Genomic DNA, 18,898 nt, shown 5'->3' with positions numbered 1-18,898 from the left:
ATCTCATTGAGCCATTCTTCTGGTGATTAACATTTGGGTTTTTACCAGTTTGGGGTTGTCATCAATAGTGGTGTTATCTTTAGGAAATATAAGAATACATTTCTGTTTGTTATATACCTAGAAGTGGAATTGCTGAGGGGGTGGGATATGCGTATATGCAGCTTTCGTTGATACTAACACATAGTTTTCCAAAGTAGTTATCTTTTTTTTACATTCCCATATGAGTAATGTACCAGTGTTCCAGTTGCTCTACATTCTTATCAACACTTGACATTTTCTATCTTTTTCATTTTAGACTTATCAACACTTGACATTTTCTATCTTTTTCATTTTAGACAATCTCCTGGATCTGTAGTGCGCTTTTTTTTTTTTTTTTTTTTTTTGCGTTACGCGGGCCTCTCACTGTTGTGGCCTCTCCCGTTGCGGAGCACAGGCTCCGGATGCACAGGCTCAGCGGCCATGGCTCAAGGGCCCAGCCGCTCCGCGGCATGTGGGATCTTCCCGGACCGGGGCACAAACCCGTGTCCCCTGCATCGGCAGACGGACTCTCAACCACTGCGCCACCAGGGAAGCCCTGTAGTGCTTTTTTAAAGACTTTCCTCTCTTTTTTATAGTGGTAAAATAACACATAATGTAAAATTTACCATCTTAACCATTTTTAAGTGTATAGTTCAGTAGTATCATGTATATTCACATTGTTGTGAAACAGATCTCCAAAACATTTTCATGTTGCAAATCTGAAACCCTGTACCCCTTAAACAACTCCCTATTTTTCTATGACCGTAGTCCCTAACACCATTCTACTTTATGTTTCTATGAATTTGAATATGATTTGTAAGTAAAATCATAATGTGTTTACCTTTTCATGACGGGCTTATTTCACTTTGAATTATGTCCTCAAGGTTCATCCATTTGCCATATGACAGGATTTCCTTACTTTTTAAGTCTGAATAATATTCCTTTGTGCGATTCAATGAATATGGGTTTGCAAATATCTGTTTCAGTTCTTTCAATTCTTTTGGATATATATTCAGAAGTGGAATTGCTTGGTCATATGGTAGTTCTATTTTTAATTTTTTGAGGAACTTCATACTGTTTTCCATGGCAGTTACACCATTTTATAACCCCACCCACATATGTAGTGCTTTTAAGTTTTTTTACTTTGCTAGATGACTAATAATATTGAGCATATTTTCATATGCTCAACATCTGTTTGTATATTGTCTTGTGTTGAGCTTATTTAATTTTTTTTGGCCAGTTTTCTACTTTGCTTTTATTAATCATTTGAGGAAGTTCTTTATATATTTTGGGTAAGAATAGTTTGTCGATTATATATATTGCAGCTATGTCTCCCACTGTATTGATTACCTTTATACTTAATCTTCTGTTAGTTAATGCTTTTGATAAAGAGAAGTTCTTAATTTTAATATATTACAGTTTCTTAACTTTTTCCTTTAGGATTATTAAATTTGGTAATCTATTTTAAAATATTATACCTATTCCAGGTCTTGAAGGTGTTTTCTTCTAAAAACTTAATGATCATCTTTCATAGTTATATCTACAATATAACTTGTCACTGGTGTGAAGTAGGCATCAAGATTCTTTTTTTTTTTCCCATATGGATGTCTATCCAGTACCATTTATTGAAAGACTGCTTTTTTGCATTTCACTGCAGCGTCAGCTTCATCATACGTCAGATGACCATATTTATATGGATCTCCTGCACTGTTTTGTTCCATTGATCTCCTTATCTGTCATTGCACTAATACTAGAGTATCTTAATTACTATAACTTTACAGTAGATCTTGATACCTGGTAAATCACTTTCTCTGTCTTTGTTCCTTGTCACTTCTTGGTCCTTTGCATTTCCATATAAACTTTGCAACAAGTTTGTCAATTCTACCCCCAAACAAAACTAATTCTTGTAGGGTTTTATATTTATTTATTTATTTATTTATTTTTGGCTGTGTTGGGTCTTCGTTGCGCGGGTGTTCTCTAGCTGCGGTGAGCAGGGGCTACTCTTCGATATGGTGTCCAGGCGTCTCATTGCAGTGGCTTCTCTTGCTGCGGAGCACAGGCTCTAGTCGCGTGGGCTCAGTAGCTGTGGCCCACGGGCTTAGTCGCTCTGCGGCATGTGGGATCTTTCCGGACCGGGGATCGATGCCGTATCCCCTGCATTGGCAGGTGGTTTCTTAACCACTGCGCCACCAGTGAAGTCCCTCTGGTAGGGTTTTGACTGGAATTGTATCAAATCTAGAAACCAATTTCAGGGAGATTGACGTCATTATAATAATTACTCTTTCATGAAAATGGCATTTCTCTTCATTTATTTAGGTCTTCTTTAATTTCTTTCAATAATATTTTTATAGTTTTCAAAGGTCTTATACAGGTTTAATACTTGTCTTACTTCTTTTAGACTGCTATGAGAAAATATCAGACTGGGTGCCTTATAAACAACAGAAATTTATATCTCACAGTTCTGGGGTTTGGAACTTGAAGATCAGGGTGCCAGCAAGATTGTTGGTCTCTCCTTTCTTTGTGTCTTCACGTGGTAAAAGGGACTGCATAGCTCTGTGGGGTCTCTTTTATGAGAACACTAATCCAACTCATGAGAGCTTCCCCCTCATGACCTAATCACCTCCCAAAGGCCCCACCTATTAATACCATTGTTGGGATTTAGGATTTATTTTATGAATTGGGGGTGGACATAAATATCCATACCATAACAATACTTAAGCAGCTTATTAAACCTGTATCTGAATTTAAAGACTCATTATGTTTAATTTTCCATTATTCACTGAAGGAAATATGAAAGATCTGGCAAAGGCACAAATACGATGAATACATAGCATTTGAGCATTTCCCACACAAAGAGTGGATCACTATAACTTTGTTGGTTTGACAACATGAAGATTATCTGGTGTAATTTTGTTTGATACAATATATCATTTTGCGTTTGAGCTTATTTGAAAGCAAATGTATTCTTATTTGGCTGTTAAAGGACATATAAATATAGAAAAAAATTTTAATATACGTAATTGTGTTTAGGGGGAAGGTCCTAAAGCCAACTCTACTCAAGGGATGCCTTGGTAGCAATGATTGTTAACCATCTGGAGTGACAGAAGAAAGTGATATTGGGTAACTAACATCTTAAGAAGTTTCATCTCAAGTTTTTATAATATTATAGCAACAAAAAATGGAATATTAATTATGCTGTTGGGTGCTCCATTCTCGTCACAGGGGTGGGCAGTTTCATCATTTACTGATTATGTACTGATTAATGTGATCAGTCTCGCTGTAAATTTGTGATATATGGAGGGACTTTTAAACCTAGTTGGATGGTTTTACATGATGTCAATATTTTAATGTAATTTTAGAAAATAAACACTAGGATAAACACTAGGACCACTGGGCAGTATTTTAAATACTTAGGAATCCTTTTTTAGCAACTCATGGTTATGATGCAGTGTAAGATAAAAGGATAAATATTCAAAATGAATTGTTGTAATTTACATTCTCCATGTCAGGTAGACCACCTTAATCTTATGATAAGATGGGTATGATAAATCCCTGTGATAGCATGGAAAAAATCACAGGAATTGCAGGAGTATTGCTTTATGTATTAGTTATTCTATATGGCAAAACCATTTGCCCAAGAAAAACATCAATAACTTTCCTCAGATGCTAAATACAGTGCTCAGAGTTTATTTTTAATGCTGGGAGTACTAGGTTATTTCTATCTAGCTAGATTTGTCCTGTTGTGGCAATTATGGAAGAGCAGATGAGTTAATTAGGCTCTTTTCCATGGGATCCTCTGTTGTCTGTTTTGCAATACTGTATCAACAGTGAGATAAAACACAGACTGTTTCCGCAGATTTCTGCCTGTTGTTTGTTAGTCAGGTAACCTTGGATACCCTGTGATGAGTTGTATGGAGGCAGCTAGTCTAACACCTGAAGGTCTTATAGGCTTCAACCCTTTAAGAAATAGTAATTTTTTAAAAAACTAGAATGTAATGATGCAGAGCTTTAAAAACAATATCCACTGCATTTGACATTAGGTTTCTTGTTTTCCATAAATGTATGCATTCTGCTTTGGCAGGTTTTAAGAAGAAGCAGCGATGAAGAGAAAGTTCTTTGTCTCGTTCGACAGCGTGCAGGCCACCACTGTCCAACAGCTGTGATGGTGGTGCTCATCATGGTATGGGACGGCATCCCTCTTCCAATGGCTGACAAATTGTACTCGCAGCTTACGGAAAGTCTAAAGTCATACAATGGTCATCCCACAGACCGAAGATGCACTCTCAATGAAAAGTAATCAAATCTGTTTTGTACTGTTTTGCCATTCAGTCTACTATATCATGTTAAATTAACTACCAGCTACATATGTTATATGGGAGAACAGAATTTTAGGTATTGTGCAACTAAAGAGTGAACATTTCTTTAAAGAGAGACTTGGTTTCATAGTGGGTTAAGACCATTTTAGGATATTCTCCTTTAGAATATTCTTTTCTTGCTTCTCTCTTTGGTACCTGATCCTTCTCACCGCTGGAGTCTGGAGGAGAGAGATTTTTCTATAAAGGAACAGCTCCTCCATAAGGAATTGTACAATTTTGCATTTCCTATAGCACTGTAAGAGAATATCTGTTTTTCTACAGTTTTCCAATGTTGTCAAACTTGAGTTTTTGCCCAATAGGGGATAAATGTCATCAGTTTACGTTGATTTGAATTTTTCATATTATGAATAAGAGTATTTTTTCATATGGTTAAGAGCATTTGCCATTTGTTTGTTTTTTATTTTTTTAATTTTGTTGAAGTATAATTGAGTTACAGTGTTGTGTTTAATTTCTGCTGTACAGCAAAGTGACTCAGTTATATATATATGTATATATATATACATATTCATTTCCATTTATGGTTTATCACAGGATATTGAATATAGTTCCCTGTGCTATGCAGGAGGACCTTGTTGTTTATCTATCCTACATCATAAACAGTTTGCGTCTGCGAATCCCAAACTCCCAGTTCTTCCCTCCCCCACCCCTTGGCAACCACAAGTCTGTTTTCTATATTTGTGAGGCTGTTTTTGTTTTGTAGGTTTATTCATTTGTGTCGTATTTTAGATTCCATATGTAAGTGATATCATATGGTATTTGTCTTTCTCTTTTTGTCTTACTTCACTTAGTATGATAATCTCTAGTTATATCCATGTTGCTACAAATGGCATTATTTTGTCCTTTTTTATGGTCAGCCATCTGTTAATTATTCTACCCCCTATTTCAAAAGGAGTGTTCATTTTTTCTCTCCCTTTGTGATTTAATTTCTAAATGCTTTGCCACTTTGATATTTCTCTTTTTACTTCTGCTATGTCACCTTTTGCACAAGTTTTCTTTTTAATGTAATTTATTGTATCTATCGTTCCCCTTATTGTGTCTGAATTTTGACTGGTATTTAAGAACATTTTTCTCTCACATGAGTTATAGAATAATTCACCCATGTTTTCTTTTATTGTTGAAATTGGAAATTTTTAAAACGTAAATCTCTGATGCATTTCAAATTTATGCTGGACAGAAGTGGGAAGAGGAGATCCATTTCTATTCTTTTTTCCATTTATCCCAATACTACTTAGTAAAGAGTACCTCTTTTCCCCTTGATTTGAAATACTACCTTATACAAAAACTGTATATAATGGAGTCCTCTCTTTTATATGAATTCTGTATCACTGGTTTTTTCACATACTAGTACCGCATTTTTTAAGTTATAGAGGCATTATGTTTTAATATTTGGTAAGGCTAGCTCACTATCCTTGCTCTTTTTCAAGGCTTTCTTTGTTATTTTATGTTTGAGCTTCCAAATGAACTTTATAATCAATTTGTCTAGTTTTAAGATAAATCTAATGGTATTTTTAATGGGATTGCATTAAATTAAATTAGAATAAACTGACATTGTTATGATATTGAATCTTCCAGTCCCATAATATGATTTTTCTTTCCATTTGTTAAAGTTTACTTTTATGTTCTTCAAGAGTGTTTTGTGTAGTTTTCCTCATAAAGTTCTTTCTTTTTTAAAAGAAATGTCATTATACAAATTATAAACAAAATATATATCATTCGCTCTTTAACCTCCACACAAGATTATTTGTGTACTTTCCAGAACATTCCTTTATGTTTAAAATCATTTCATTATATTTTTATTAATCTTCCTAATCCCAAGTATGTATGCATCATTTATTTTTTGAATTTTATTTTATTTGTTTTTTATACAGCAATTTCTTATTACTTATCTATTTTATACATATTAGTTGTATACATCATTTTTAATGTCTCTATTTTGTTATGTGGATTCACAATAATAATAATACCTCTTGTATAGAGAAACAGATCTAAATGATATACATATAAACTTATTTTTCTCACGAATTCATAGTTTTATTCTATTTCACTCAATGTAGATCCAGCCTGTTGCTTTTTAAAAATTATATATTTACAGAAATGATGCAAGGATATTTCAGTGAACTCTTATATACCCCTTACCTAGATTCCACACATGTTAACGGTTTGTTACATTTACACTTATACACATGGTCACACATACACACAAGCTTACATGTTATTATCATTATTGATTTTCTGTACTTTCTTTCGGAATAACTTGTGAACTAGTTGCAAACTTTATGACTTTTCCCCCTAAATAATACATCAGAGGGTGTTTTCTAAGAATGAGGACATTCTCTTACTTAACGCCAGTACAATTATCAAAACCAGGAAGTTTCACTTAGATAAAATGCTATTCTGTAATTCAGATATCATCTATTCTACAGTGTTACTTCATACTAATTTTCCCCTACCCATGATTTGATGGATTGAGTTGTTTTCCTTTTGGGTCTCTTAATCCTTTTATCTCAGTCTTTTTTTGTGTTTCATGGCATTTCCTTTTTGAAAAGGATAGGCTAATTTTGTAGACTGTTGCTCAGTTTTGGATTGTAGGATTGTTTCTTCCTGATTTAATTCAATTCAGGAATTATTGGCAGGCCATAATATTAGGAGCTATTTTAAGTCTATTTGGTGATGTTGACTGTTTAATAGAAACTTTTAGGTCTCACAGTTGAGATAACTACATTTTTCTACTTGTTTGGCAACTTCTTTGAAATTCTGCAAGTTCAAATTTACCTTCTTTGATCCTATTTATATCCTGGTTTTCTTCCTTTTCAAGTTATTGTAATCTTTTGCCCCTTTAAAAGCATATATTCCATCTTAGTGGAAGTTAGAATATTAGAACTATTCCTCCTTCCTTATTTTCCTTCATAGTGTCTTAAATGATCCTTTTTATATTCAGATATATCAGGCATTTTCCTGACTTTCACAACTAAAAATACTTAAATAGTTTTTTTTTTTTTTTTTTTTTAAGATTTTATTTATTTTTGGCTGTGTCATGTATTGCAGCACGCGGGATCTGTCGTTGTGCGGCGCGGGCTCTTCCTTGTGGTTCTCGGGCTTCTCTCTAGTTGTGGCGTGCAGATCTTCTCTTCTGTAGTTGTGGTGCGCAGGTTCCAGAGCACGTGGGCTCTGTAGTTTGTGGCACGCCGGCCCCAGTTGAGGTGCGTGAGCTCAGTAGTTGTGGCACTCGGGCTTAGCTGCCCCGCAGCATGTGGGATCTTAATTCCCCAGCCAGGAATCAAACCCACATCCCCTGCATTGTAAGGCAGATTCTTTACCACTGGACCACCAGGGGAGTCCAAAAATACTTAACAGTTTTGATCTCTAAATTTCTGTATTCTTTTTACTCACTGTTTTGTAAAAATGTGTTTTTTTAATTGTATTTTTTTAATTTAAGTAATTTTATTTTATTTATTTATTTATTTATTTTTGTCTGCACTGGGTCTTCATTGCTGCGTGTGGGCTTTCTCTAGTTGTGGCGAGCAGGGGCTACTTTTCATTGCAGTGCACGGGCTTCTCATTGCGGTGGCTTCTCTTGTTGTGGAGCATGGGCTCTAGGCTCACGGGCTTTAGTAGTTGCGACATGTGGGCTCAGTACTTGTGGCTCACAGCCTCTAGAGTGCAGGCTCAGTAGTTGTGGCGCACGGGCTTAGTTGCTTCACGGCATGTGGGATCTTGCCGGATCAGGGATTGAACCCGTGTCCCCTGCATTGGCAGGTGGATTCTTAACCACTGCGCCACCAGAGAAGTCCCTGTTTGTATTTTTAAGTCATATAAGTACTAATTCCATACTATTAGAAGTTTCAAGCATTATGCAAATAGGAACCACAAGGGTGTACATTCCTTCTTTGGTTTCACATCTTTGTATGTATGTTCTTATCATTGTCATCCTTAGTATAGAGTCGTTTGGGAGTTTCAGAAATGCCCCCAAAGTTATAAAATTACTCAGTCACTGAACAAAACGAGCTTCCTCCTCAATTTATTCTCATGACATTTATAAAGGCGTTCTTTAAAATTGACAAAGTGATTTCACATACAACACATATTATCCTTAATCAGTCCTCACAGGAGTATATCAATGTCATTTTACAAAGGAAGGATGAAATCCAAAGAGATGATGAGATGCTTTAATTTTCACTTCTGACAGGAAACCAATCTAGGATTAAAATCCAGTCCCTTTATTTCCCTTCCTGGGACATCTCCAAATCAAACAATGGATATATCAGATCTGTATAGTTTGTTGCCTTTTATTTGGATTTACAATCTTGAACAAACATTTCAATTGAAGATTTAGTTATATTCAAGTACAGTTAGCCTTGTGTTGTTAACATAACACTACTTTAAATAAGTAATAAAATAGATGTGTTAAAATCATTTCATTATCCATCTATACTTCTATAGTTATATGAACCTGAAATGTTCTATTTGAGGTGTTGTCCTACTTTATCAGTTCATTCCCTTGCAATTACCATCTTACAGTCGTACCTGTACATGTCAAGGAATTGATCCAGAGACTTGCGGAGCTTCCTTCTCTTTTGGCTGTTCTTGGAGTATGTATTTCAATGGCTGCAAATTTGGTAGAAGCCCAAGTCCTAGAAGATTTAGAATTGATCCAAGTTCTCCCTTACACGTAAGTGTCCTTTTTACTTATGAATTGCACAATGAATATATAAGTACATTCCTTTAAAAAAAATTTTAATCGTAAAAAAATTAAATATTAACAAGTAGTGACAAAATAGTAACTATATGTATATATATATGAAAATAGTTTAAAATTCTAAATAATGTAGGTAAAGTCTTTAACTATCAACCCAAATTCCAATTGTCCCTGGCTCCCTCCTTCTTCTCCCCTAACCCCAAAGAGAATCACTGTTAAAAAAAAATCTAGAATTTTATACCCAGCCAAAGTAGGAAGAATAAATAAAGCTATTTGCCAACGTTTCAAAGACTCAGTAAGTTTACTACCCACAGCACTACTATGAAAGAATTACTAAAGGACGTAATCCAGAAAGAAGATATATGAAACCGGAACCAATCTGTCCGGAACACGAGGCCATGGTGAGCAAAGAAATTAGTCAACCTTACTGTTAAGTTTAAATAAGTTGAGTACTTACATTTTTTAATTGAAATAACAATAAGTATAATTCAATACTCTTATCAAATCAGGGGTGGGTAGGTAGTGGGAGGGGGTGGGGCACCTATATAAACTAAGTGTGGTAATGTTTTATGCTTTGTTTGGAGTTGGGAGGATTTAAATACTGATTAACTCCAAGATCAGTGTTTTTCAAACTTTGTGCTGTGACCACGAGTAAAAAAAATTTTATATTACAAACAACTATACAGACATATATATATTCAAGTAAATAAATAAAACTATCACAAAACAATACTTCACCTTATTATATGTAACAAAGATAATATTTAGATATTAAAAAGTTAATATATCCTATGTAGTTACTGCTGAGGATCACTATGATTCAGTAAAATATTTTTTATGAAATTTCATTTCTCTTTCAAATGCTAGTTTTGACCTTCTAAACTGATTTCATGGCCCACTAAAGAGTCATGACCCACAGCTTGGAAAACACTGCTCTAGATATTGTCAGAAAAACATATTTGAGAAGTGTATGTTTAAAAATTTTTTAGATGAATACGAGTAGAATTTATAACATTTGAACTAGTGGTGGAAAAAAATCCATTCATCAGTCAGCAAAGTTAGTTTAAAAAATCATTAGGGGCTTCCCTGATGGCACAGTGGTTAAGAATCCGCCTGCCAATGCAGGAGACGTGGGTTCAAGCCCTGGTCCAGGAAGATCCCACATGCCGCGGGGCAACTAAGCCGTTGCGCCACAACTACTGACTGAGCCTGTGCTCTAGAGCCCACGAGCCACAACTACTGAGACCGTGCGCCACAACTACTAAAGCCTGCGCGCCTAGAGCGCGTGCTCTGCACAGAGAAGCCACCGCAGTGAGAAGCCTGCGCGCCGCAACTAGAGAAAGCCCGTGCGCATCAAGGAAGTCCCGATGCAGCCAATACATACATACATACATACATACATACATAAAAAATTTATTTTAAAAAATCATTAGGATACAGGATAAATAGGAATAGATAAAACAACAAGAATTAATCTAATTATATCTGTAATACAAGGAATATAACATAAAAGGAAAGCTCAGAATAAATAAATAATCCCTTTAAAGAGGCAGTCAAAATTATTTGCTTTTTCTAGAGTTCCCATTTACTGTAATAAAAGAAGGAAATGACTCTAGACAGAGAACTATCTTTTGCAGATAAAGTACCTTAGAAGAAATCTAACAAGAAGTTTATCAGAACTTTAGGGAGAAAACTATAAAAATTACTAAAAGGACATATAAAATACCTGATAATGAGAAGGTACCATGTTCAAAGGTCAGAACACTTGATAATGAGATATGAATTCTCCCTTAAAATTAACCAGTTGTTTTTCCAAATAAGTATCTTATAAAGCTCTTAGTATACAAATATATTATTTATATTGACATGACTGTTGAATTTTTATTCTATAACAAATAACTCTGTTATATACTGAATGTAAGATCAGTTTTCGCTTATGGTTATTATTAACAATGAGTAACGTTTATGTAGTGTTTATAATACAGGAAGAAGCATTCCTCTTTCCAGGAACTGACAAAAGGCCAGTGAAGCGCAGCAGGCAAGGGAAAGTGAGGTGCATAAAGCGACCTTGTAAACCATGTCGAGAATTGTGGAAGGGGCTTCCCTGGTGGTGCAGTGGTTAAGAGTCCGCCTGCCAATGCAGGGGACACGGGTTCCTGCCCTGGTCCGCGAAGATCCCACATGCCGCGGAGCGGCTGGGTCCGTGAGCCATGGCCGCTGAGCATGCGCGTCCGGAGCCTGTGCTCCGCAGCGGGAGAGGCCACAACAGTGAGACGCCCGCATACCAAAAAAAAAAAAAAAAAAAAAAAAAAAAAGAATTGTGGAAGATCATTGAAGACTTTTAAGGCAGAGAGTGATATAATTAAACTTTTCTTTTTAAAAAGGGATCTCTCTGGCTGCTCTGTGGATTGGAGTTGGCCAAAAGTTGGTATAGCAAGATGGGCTAGCTATGAGAACAGTCCAGGGAAGGAATAGTAGTGACTTAGAATATGGCTGTGACAGAAGAAATGATAAGCAGTGGTTGTTCTGGAAAGATTTTTTTTTTTTTAATTAGGTACTATTCCTTGACATAGGATATGCTGAAACAGGACCAGGTTTATAGAAGGCATATTATGAATTCGGTTTGGATGCATTGGCTTGGAGATTCCTAAGAGAAATCCAAGTAAGGCTGTCAGGTCATTAATAAGAACCTGAAGCTCAAGGGATGGTCTGTGGTCCAGGTGGTAATTGTAGGCATTGATGTGGAGAAGATGGTCCTAGAGATGAAGTACAGGGTGAGAAGGGCAGAGAGAGGGAGGTGTGAGCCCCATTAGGTAAAGATCTGATAAGAAATCTCTACCCGACATACTCATTCATTCTAATGAAACCATTAGTAAGTCAGGATTTTTACAATGTGAATAAAGAACCTACATTCAAAAATGATACTAATAATCATCTATTTAAGTTCCATTTAATTAGCTTCTATTTGCCTACTTTATTTCATTTCCACATAATAAATGAGATATTCCATAAGATGACAAATTGCCCAGTCTAACTTGTGACACTGAATGATTCTTAATATTCTATGAGCAGTAAAACACAATTACCCCACCCAATATTTCAAGTGTTATAAAATATAATAGTCTTTTTAATAGGCATTTAAATAATAATTCCTAAGTTTTCCTCAAATTTATAATTAATGTGTGAGTATAGCTAGGAAGTGTTTTTCAAGTAGGGGTCTGACCTCCCTAACTATATTTATTAATCTACACTGAGTAACATATACATAATTAGACAGATGAATGGAACAGAGCAATCTAGATATAGACCCTATATACATGAATATCCTTTTCAATGAAAGCACCAACATAAATGAGTAGGAAACCAAAAGGTTTATCACTGATGCTTTGCAGTTGCCAAGACTGAGGCTTGTTAAAAAGCACTCTAGAATTAACTTCCTATGTCTACATTGGCTTTGGTTTTTATAATAGTCTGCTTCATACCAGAGGTGAACTGGTCCACACAAAGGCTTCCTTCCTGAGTTCTAGGCATCTACCAAATCTCAAATGAGGCAGAAGCCTTCAAACCTTCTTAAGTCCTTCATTCATCCTTACTGTCAGTTCTCCATCACTTGTCTTCCTTAGATGTGATTGATCATTTATCAAGTCTCTGATTTGATTTAGGATATAATCATCTCTGAAAAACTACCACAATGGTTTTCCAACTATTGTTGCCAAAGCCTCCTTTCTCTCCTTTGAACCTCATGCTGTCATCAGTGACATTTTTAATATTCTTGTCATGATGGTTTTCCTTTGAAAAAATCTTACATGTTTCTACTGTCATTAGAATCTAGAATCTTGAAATGATGTTAAGGCTTCTCCACAGTTTTATCAAATCTTCCTCAATTTATAGCCATTCCTGTGTAGAAAAGAAAACACTGGTTTTAGACAGCCCATTGCCTACTTATTACATTTCAAGCACTTAACACAGGATCTGATAACACAGTATGTGCCTTATGTGTGTTGCTCTCCCATCTCTGTTATAGAAACTTGTTTCACTGTCAGAATTCTTCCAAGTCTCCACTTGTTAGCAGGAAAATTGTCTTGATTTCCTTCAAGTGCCCTGTACTATTGAATAAATATGAAATATGGTTCTTGTTTTTAACAACATGAGCAGTTTTGCAACTTACCTCTAACACCAGTTAGATTTCTCATTAGCTGATAACATAGACTTTTAATTTCAAAAGACTAAATTCAAGCATAACAATGACTAATAGTTTAGATTTTATGAAAACAATCCATGTCATTTTCTATGGTAGCTCTTTTATCTGGGTAAGTGTGAACCGTGCATCAGCCACACATCAGCAATGATGTATAATTCATTTTCATATGTTATATAATAAACTCATCAGTCATCTTACATGTTATTATGAAACAACTTTTATGGACTGTCTCTTCCTATAGGAAAAAAACCTTGAAGATAATTTACAGAGTTTGGCTACAGAATTAGCTCCAATTTATAAGCAGTATGCTCCAGTTGCTTACCAAAACCAGGTATGTTTTGGTTCCTTATACAGTACTTTTAAACATGGTTGAAATTTATATCTAAACAGTGTCATTGTTAATAGAAAATTTTTTCAAATCTGAACTTAATGTAGATCTTTTATCAGACAGCTTAAAACATTGTCTAGTGTTTTAAAAAAAGTCTATTATGGAAATTGAATTAAATCTCCAGAGTGACAAAGTTATGATTGTTTCTAGGAATAAAACTTATAAAAGCAGAAATCCATCATCAAGAAAGTAATTGGGAAGTGGTAGAGATGGGGAGATGTTAGTCAAGGGGTACAAACTCTCACCTATAAGATAAATACAACCTGGGGATCTGGTGCACAACTTGGTGGCTGTAATGAACAATACTGTATTATATACTTAAATGTTTTAAAGACATCCTAAATGTTACTTCTACACACCAAATAATCTTAATTATGTGAACAGATTGCAGTGTTCACTAACCTTATTGTGGTAATCATTTTGTAATACATACATGTATCTAATCATCACATTGCACACCTTAATCTTACATATGTTGTATGTCAGGAATACCTCAATAAAACTGAGTTGGGGGAACACATTGTTTTAAAAAAGAAAATGAAAAGACAACCACAGATTGGGAGAAAATAATTGCAAATCATATATCAGAGAAAGGAGAAAATAAGTGTGTAAAATACCTAATTTTAAACATAATCAGCGGGCTTCCCTGGTGGCGCAGTGGTTGAGAATCCGCCTGCTGATGCAAGGGACACGGATTCGTGCCTCGGTCCGGGAAGATCCCACATGCCATGGAGCTGCTGGGCCCGTGAGCCATGGCTGCTGAGCCTGCGCGTCCGGAGCCTGTGCTCCGCAACGGGAGAGGCCACAACAGTGAGAGGCCCGCGTACCAAAAAAAAAAAAAAAAAAAAAAAAAAAACAAAAAACCATAATCAGGGAATTCCCTGGCACTCCAGTGGTTAGGACTCTGCACTGTCACTGCCGAGGGCCTTGGTTCAGTCCCTGGTTGGTGAGCTAAGATCCTGCAAGCAGAGTGGCGCAACCAAAAACAAAAACAGAAACATAACCAGAAGTCTATATTTTAAAAATATTTAATAAAAATTAAAATATTTATTTGTATTATCATGAATAACAAGCTCTCTGTTAAATTCCAACCTTTCATTTTAAAAAGTTATTAATTTACTTTCTATACTGGTTCATGAATATATATGTACATTACTTTTTATAGACATTGAAAACTGGATACATGATCAAAGCACTGTATTATTCTTTCTTCCTAATGAAATATTTCAGGCTACTGTTCTTGTTTATCCACCACCACCAGGTATTAATGCCCTCACCTTGCCTTCAGTGATTGCCATTTTAATCCACATAGTCTCGAATTGTTTACCCTGAATATTACTAGACAATCACTAAAATAATATACTGTAGTGTCAGATATCTCTGAAATTATAAAGTGTAATTAACTCATAAACTTTATTAGAAAGTGAGTTTTACTCTTTATTGAAGGTGATTCTTTCTATCTCTTAAAACCATGGGTCATACATTATTTTTCAGGTGGCGCTTGAACACGTTGCTCAAGAATGTCGGCTTGGCAAGAAAGAAGGTCGTCCTTTCTCTGGGGTCACTGCTTGCCTAGACTTCTGTGCCCACCCCCACAGGGACATTCACAACATGAATAATGGGAGCACGGTGGTATGTACCTGGGTGGCTTTTGATTCTAAAGGCTCCATCACTGTATGCTCAAGCTGAGGTCCTTAAGGATGATTATTGTGACAAATCCTATTTTATGTCTGTTCCACATAGTATATATTGATAGTGCTCCCCAAAAGTTACAGAACCAGCCTGGAATACTTTGTTGAAAGTCTTGAATTATACATTTAATTGTAGTAGGTTTGTTGGGATGTAGAACTACATGATTATTCAAAGCAACCATTCTGTGCTATCACACTGGTAGGTAGGAAGTTAAGCAACTTAATGTTTCTTGCCATCTGTACTTCAGGTTTTTTGTGAGGGAGTCGTGCCAAATTTACCATCCTTTTTATTAATATTGGTTCTTAGTGCTAGTATGTAGAGATATTTAGAAGAAATATTTGCACATATATGTGCACACTATGTTTATAGCCATGAAAAGAATCACATGCCCATAGCAAGAAGTCAATCAAGATAATCTTAAATTAAGGAGAAGACCTCAGGAAAAATCATGGAATAGTCCTTTCATAAGGGAAATGAGTTCGCTTCAAGTAGTTATCTTCTTACCTAGTAAAACAGATTAATAGAGAGTGATTGCCTCTATTTCTGCACTACATCATTTTGGCCTCTTAAAAGACATAGCTATGATTATTACATTTTGATTGGAATGTAGAGTCTGTTTCAAAAGGCAGCCTTCCTTCCTTATTTGCTCAGTGAGGTCTATCAGTAACAGATTAAGGAGCCAAAACAACTTTTTGCCTATCACACCTTTTCACTGATGTTGACTATGGTCTCTGAGACCAATGTTATTTCCAAATTCTGAAATTTTATAAGTCCATCCAGATGAATCTTAGCCAAAGGTGATTCAACATCATGCTTGGCTAGTACATTTTATGTGAGTTGCTTCATTAGAGAATATTACTGATCAGGTTGGATTAGGTTCAGAGTCAAACTAAATTTTAGTTCCTCTTCTCATGTTTTTTTCTTTTTTAAAATTATTTATTTATTTATTTATTTTTGGCTGTGTTGGGTCTTTGTTGCTGCACAAGGGCTTTCTCTACTTGAGTCAAGCGGGGGCTTCTTTTCGTTGTGGTGTGCAGGCTTCTCATTGCGGTGGCTTCTCTTGTTGTGGAGCACGGGCTCTAGGCGCACAGGCTTCAGTAGTTGTGGCACGTGGGATCAGTAGTTGTGGCACACGGGCTTAGTTGCTCCACAGCATGTGGAACCTTCCCAGACCAGGGCTCGAACCCGTGTCCCCTGCATTGGCAGGTGGATACTTAACCACTGTGCCACCAGGGAAGTCCACATTATTTAAATATTAAGAAATAGTGTGATTTATAAGCTAAAGTAATATCTTTTTATTAGTTAAATTTAATATGAAGGTAGTGAACAATTCAGTGACTATTCCTTAACTTAGGCAATGAAATAAGATGGAATGTAACAAAGAAGGCGATTTAAAATATTATAAAATGCATAAACATGTATAATATGTACTTACAAAATCAACTCAACATTATACTGGTCTGCTTACAAACAGTTGATATGTTATTCAAATTGAAAAGCATTGAGTGGCTTGATAATATAAAATATTTTTCCAAAATGAATGAATATACCAGCAGTAACCAACTGAAAACAGTTCCCTTTCACAATGGCAACAATAAGAAGGTAGGAATAACTATTATGAATGTGCAGCATCTCTAGTTCCCATTTCATGTTTTCTTCCTATCAGGTCTGCACTTTAACACGAGAAGATAACCGCTCATTTGGTGTTATTCCTCAAGATGAGCAGCTGCATGTACTTCCTCTTTATAAACTTTCAGACACAGATGAGTTTGGCTCAAGGGACGGAATGGAAGCCAAGATCAAATCTGGGGCCATCATGGTCCTCGCACCCCACCGCAGAAAAAGAACACGATTTACTCAGCCAGTTCCTCGTTCTGGGAAGAAGAGAGCAGCGATGATGACAGAGGTTCTCGCACATAAAATAAGGGCTGTGGAAAAGAAATTTATTCCTCGAATCAAGCGGAAGAATAATTCAATGACAAACAACAGTAAGGCTTCATCGCTGTCACTTTTAGGTAAGGCTTATTGTGCCTGCTAATTTTCTGTGCACAGCTTTCACTGGCAGTTTGGTTTGCACTTGTCTTTGCATCTTATTTTTCTTTTTTATCTTTGCCACTCTCTTAGGAGTGAGGCATTATGAAAAGAAAAACTTTAGATCAGATATCTACCAATCAAGTTAGCTAATTATTTTTATATAGTTTGTTTAGAGTTTAAACTAAGACAGTGAATATATTTCTACGTACTTGGCAAAATTAAAAGCCAACAAAAAGGTGACCCATCAGTATTTCTTGGTATTTTTTTCTCTATTTATATTCTTTTTTTAATTTTTAAGCAAAAACGAAACATGTTCTTATTGTTTGTTCCCCAGCTATTTTGAAGCAAAGCCCCTTCTCAGCATACATAAAATGACATCACTTCCTTGAAGTCTTACTTCATCAGCTTTTTGTTTTTTTCTTCATTAGCTGTAGCATCAGTTTAAGTAGTCCATTCAACAAATATTACTGGGCACTACTTTGAACTGTTCTAGGTATCGGAAATGTAGCAGTGAATAAGAGAGGACATAGTGCTGTGAAAGAATTCCATTTGAATAGGGTTGTCAAAAAAGGATTCACTGAGAATGAGGCATTTGAGTAAAGTCCTAAAGGAAATGAGGAGCAGCAATGTTTTTATTTGGAGAAATAGCATTCCAGGTAGAAGAAGTGGCAAGTGCAAAGTTCAGGAGACAGGAATTTACCTTGAATACTTGATGTAAGCGAAGAGGCCAGTATGGTTGGAGCACAGTGTGAAATGGGGAGAATTGTAGGATGTGAGGTCAGAGAGGTAAGAGGGGCATCTGAGCAATTCATCTTGGGCTTTGTAGATTGCTGTCAAGACTTTGGCCTATATTTGAGTGAGAAATAGAGAAGGGCTATGATCTGACTCAAACCTAACATCCCAGTTACTGGATTGAAACTAGAGTCAAGTGGGATAGAGAATAGAATAGTAGGGTGATCGTAAACAGGCTATCCTGACAACTCAAGAAAGACATGATGGAGATTGGACCAGAGTGGCTAGTGAGGAGGACAGGAGAAATGTCTGATTCTGGATGTTTTTAAGGTAGAGTCAATGGGATTTATTTTCTTTTTAAAAAAATTACTGTATTTTATTTATTTATTTTTGGCTGCATTGGGTCTTCGTTTCTATGCACAGGCTCTCTCTAGTTGCAGGGAGTGGGGGCTACTCTTCGATGCAGTGAGTGTGCTTCTCACTCTGGTGGCTTCTCGTTGCGGAGCACAGGCTCTAGGCACATGGGCTTCAGTAGTTGTGGCACGCGGGCTCAGCAGTTGTGGCTTGCAGGCTCTACAGTGCAGGTTCGGTAGTTGTGGTACACGGGCTTCATTGCTCCATAGCATGTGGGATCTTCCTGAACCAGGGATCGATGCCGTGTCCCCTGCATTGGCAGGTGGATTCTTAACCACTACGCCACCAGGGAAGTCCTGGGGATTTCTGATAGATTTAAGTCTGGAGTGTGGACCAAAAAAAGTGTC

The 18,898-nt window shown here is 36.1% G+C and overlaps 1 protein-coding gene across 3 annotated transcripts in view; it reads left to right on the top strand.

Moving 5' to 3' along the window:
* Positions 1–18,898, top strand: part of TET1 (tet methylcytosine dioxygenase 1) — a 138,834-nt gene that overhangs the window by 111,793 nt on the left and 8,143 nt on the right. For 2 of the 3 annotated variants that reach the window (XM_067025477.1, XM_059052653.2), the window contains 6 exons: positions 4,100–4,311; positions 8,913–9,063; positions 9,405–9,491; positions 13,533–13,622; positions 15,174–15,311; positions 17,038–17,386. In XM_067025477.1, coding sequence (XP_066881578.1) covers positions 4,100–4,311; positions 8,913–9,063; positions 9,405–9,491; positions 13,533–13,622; positions 15,174–15,311; positions 17,038–17,386 — 1,027 coding nt within the window. The remainder of the gene's footprint in view (positions 1–4,099; positions 4,312–8,912; positions 9,064–9,404; positions 9,492–13,532; positions 13,623–15,173; positions 15,312–17,037; positions 17,387–18,898) is intronic. The other variant, XM_059052655.2, reaches the window with a different exon arrangement.

Source organism: Kogia breviceps, chromosome 2 (genome assembly GCF_026419965.1).
Source record: "Kogia breviceps isolate mKogBre1 chromosome 2, mKogBre1 haplotype 1, whole genome shotgun sequence".
In the NCBI taxonomy this organism is placed as follows: Eukaryota; Metazoa; Chordata; class Mammalia; order Artiodactyla; family Physeteridae; genus Kogia; species Kogia breviceps.
Note: the sequence above shows the minus strand (reverse complement) of the source record. Positions and strands in the feature narration are given on the sequence as shown.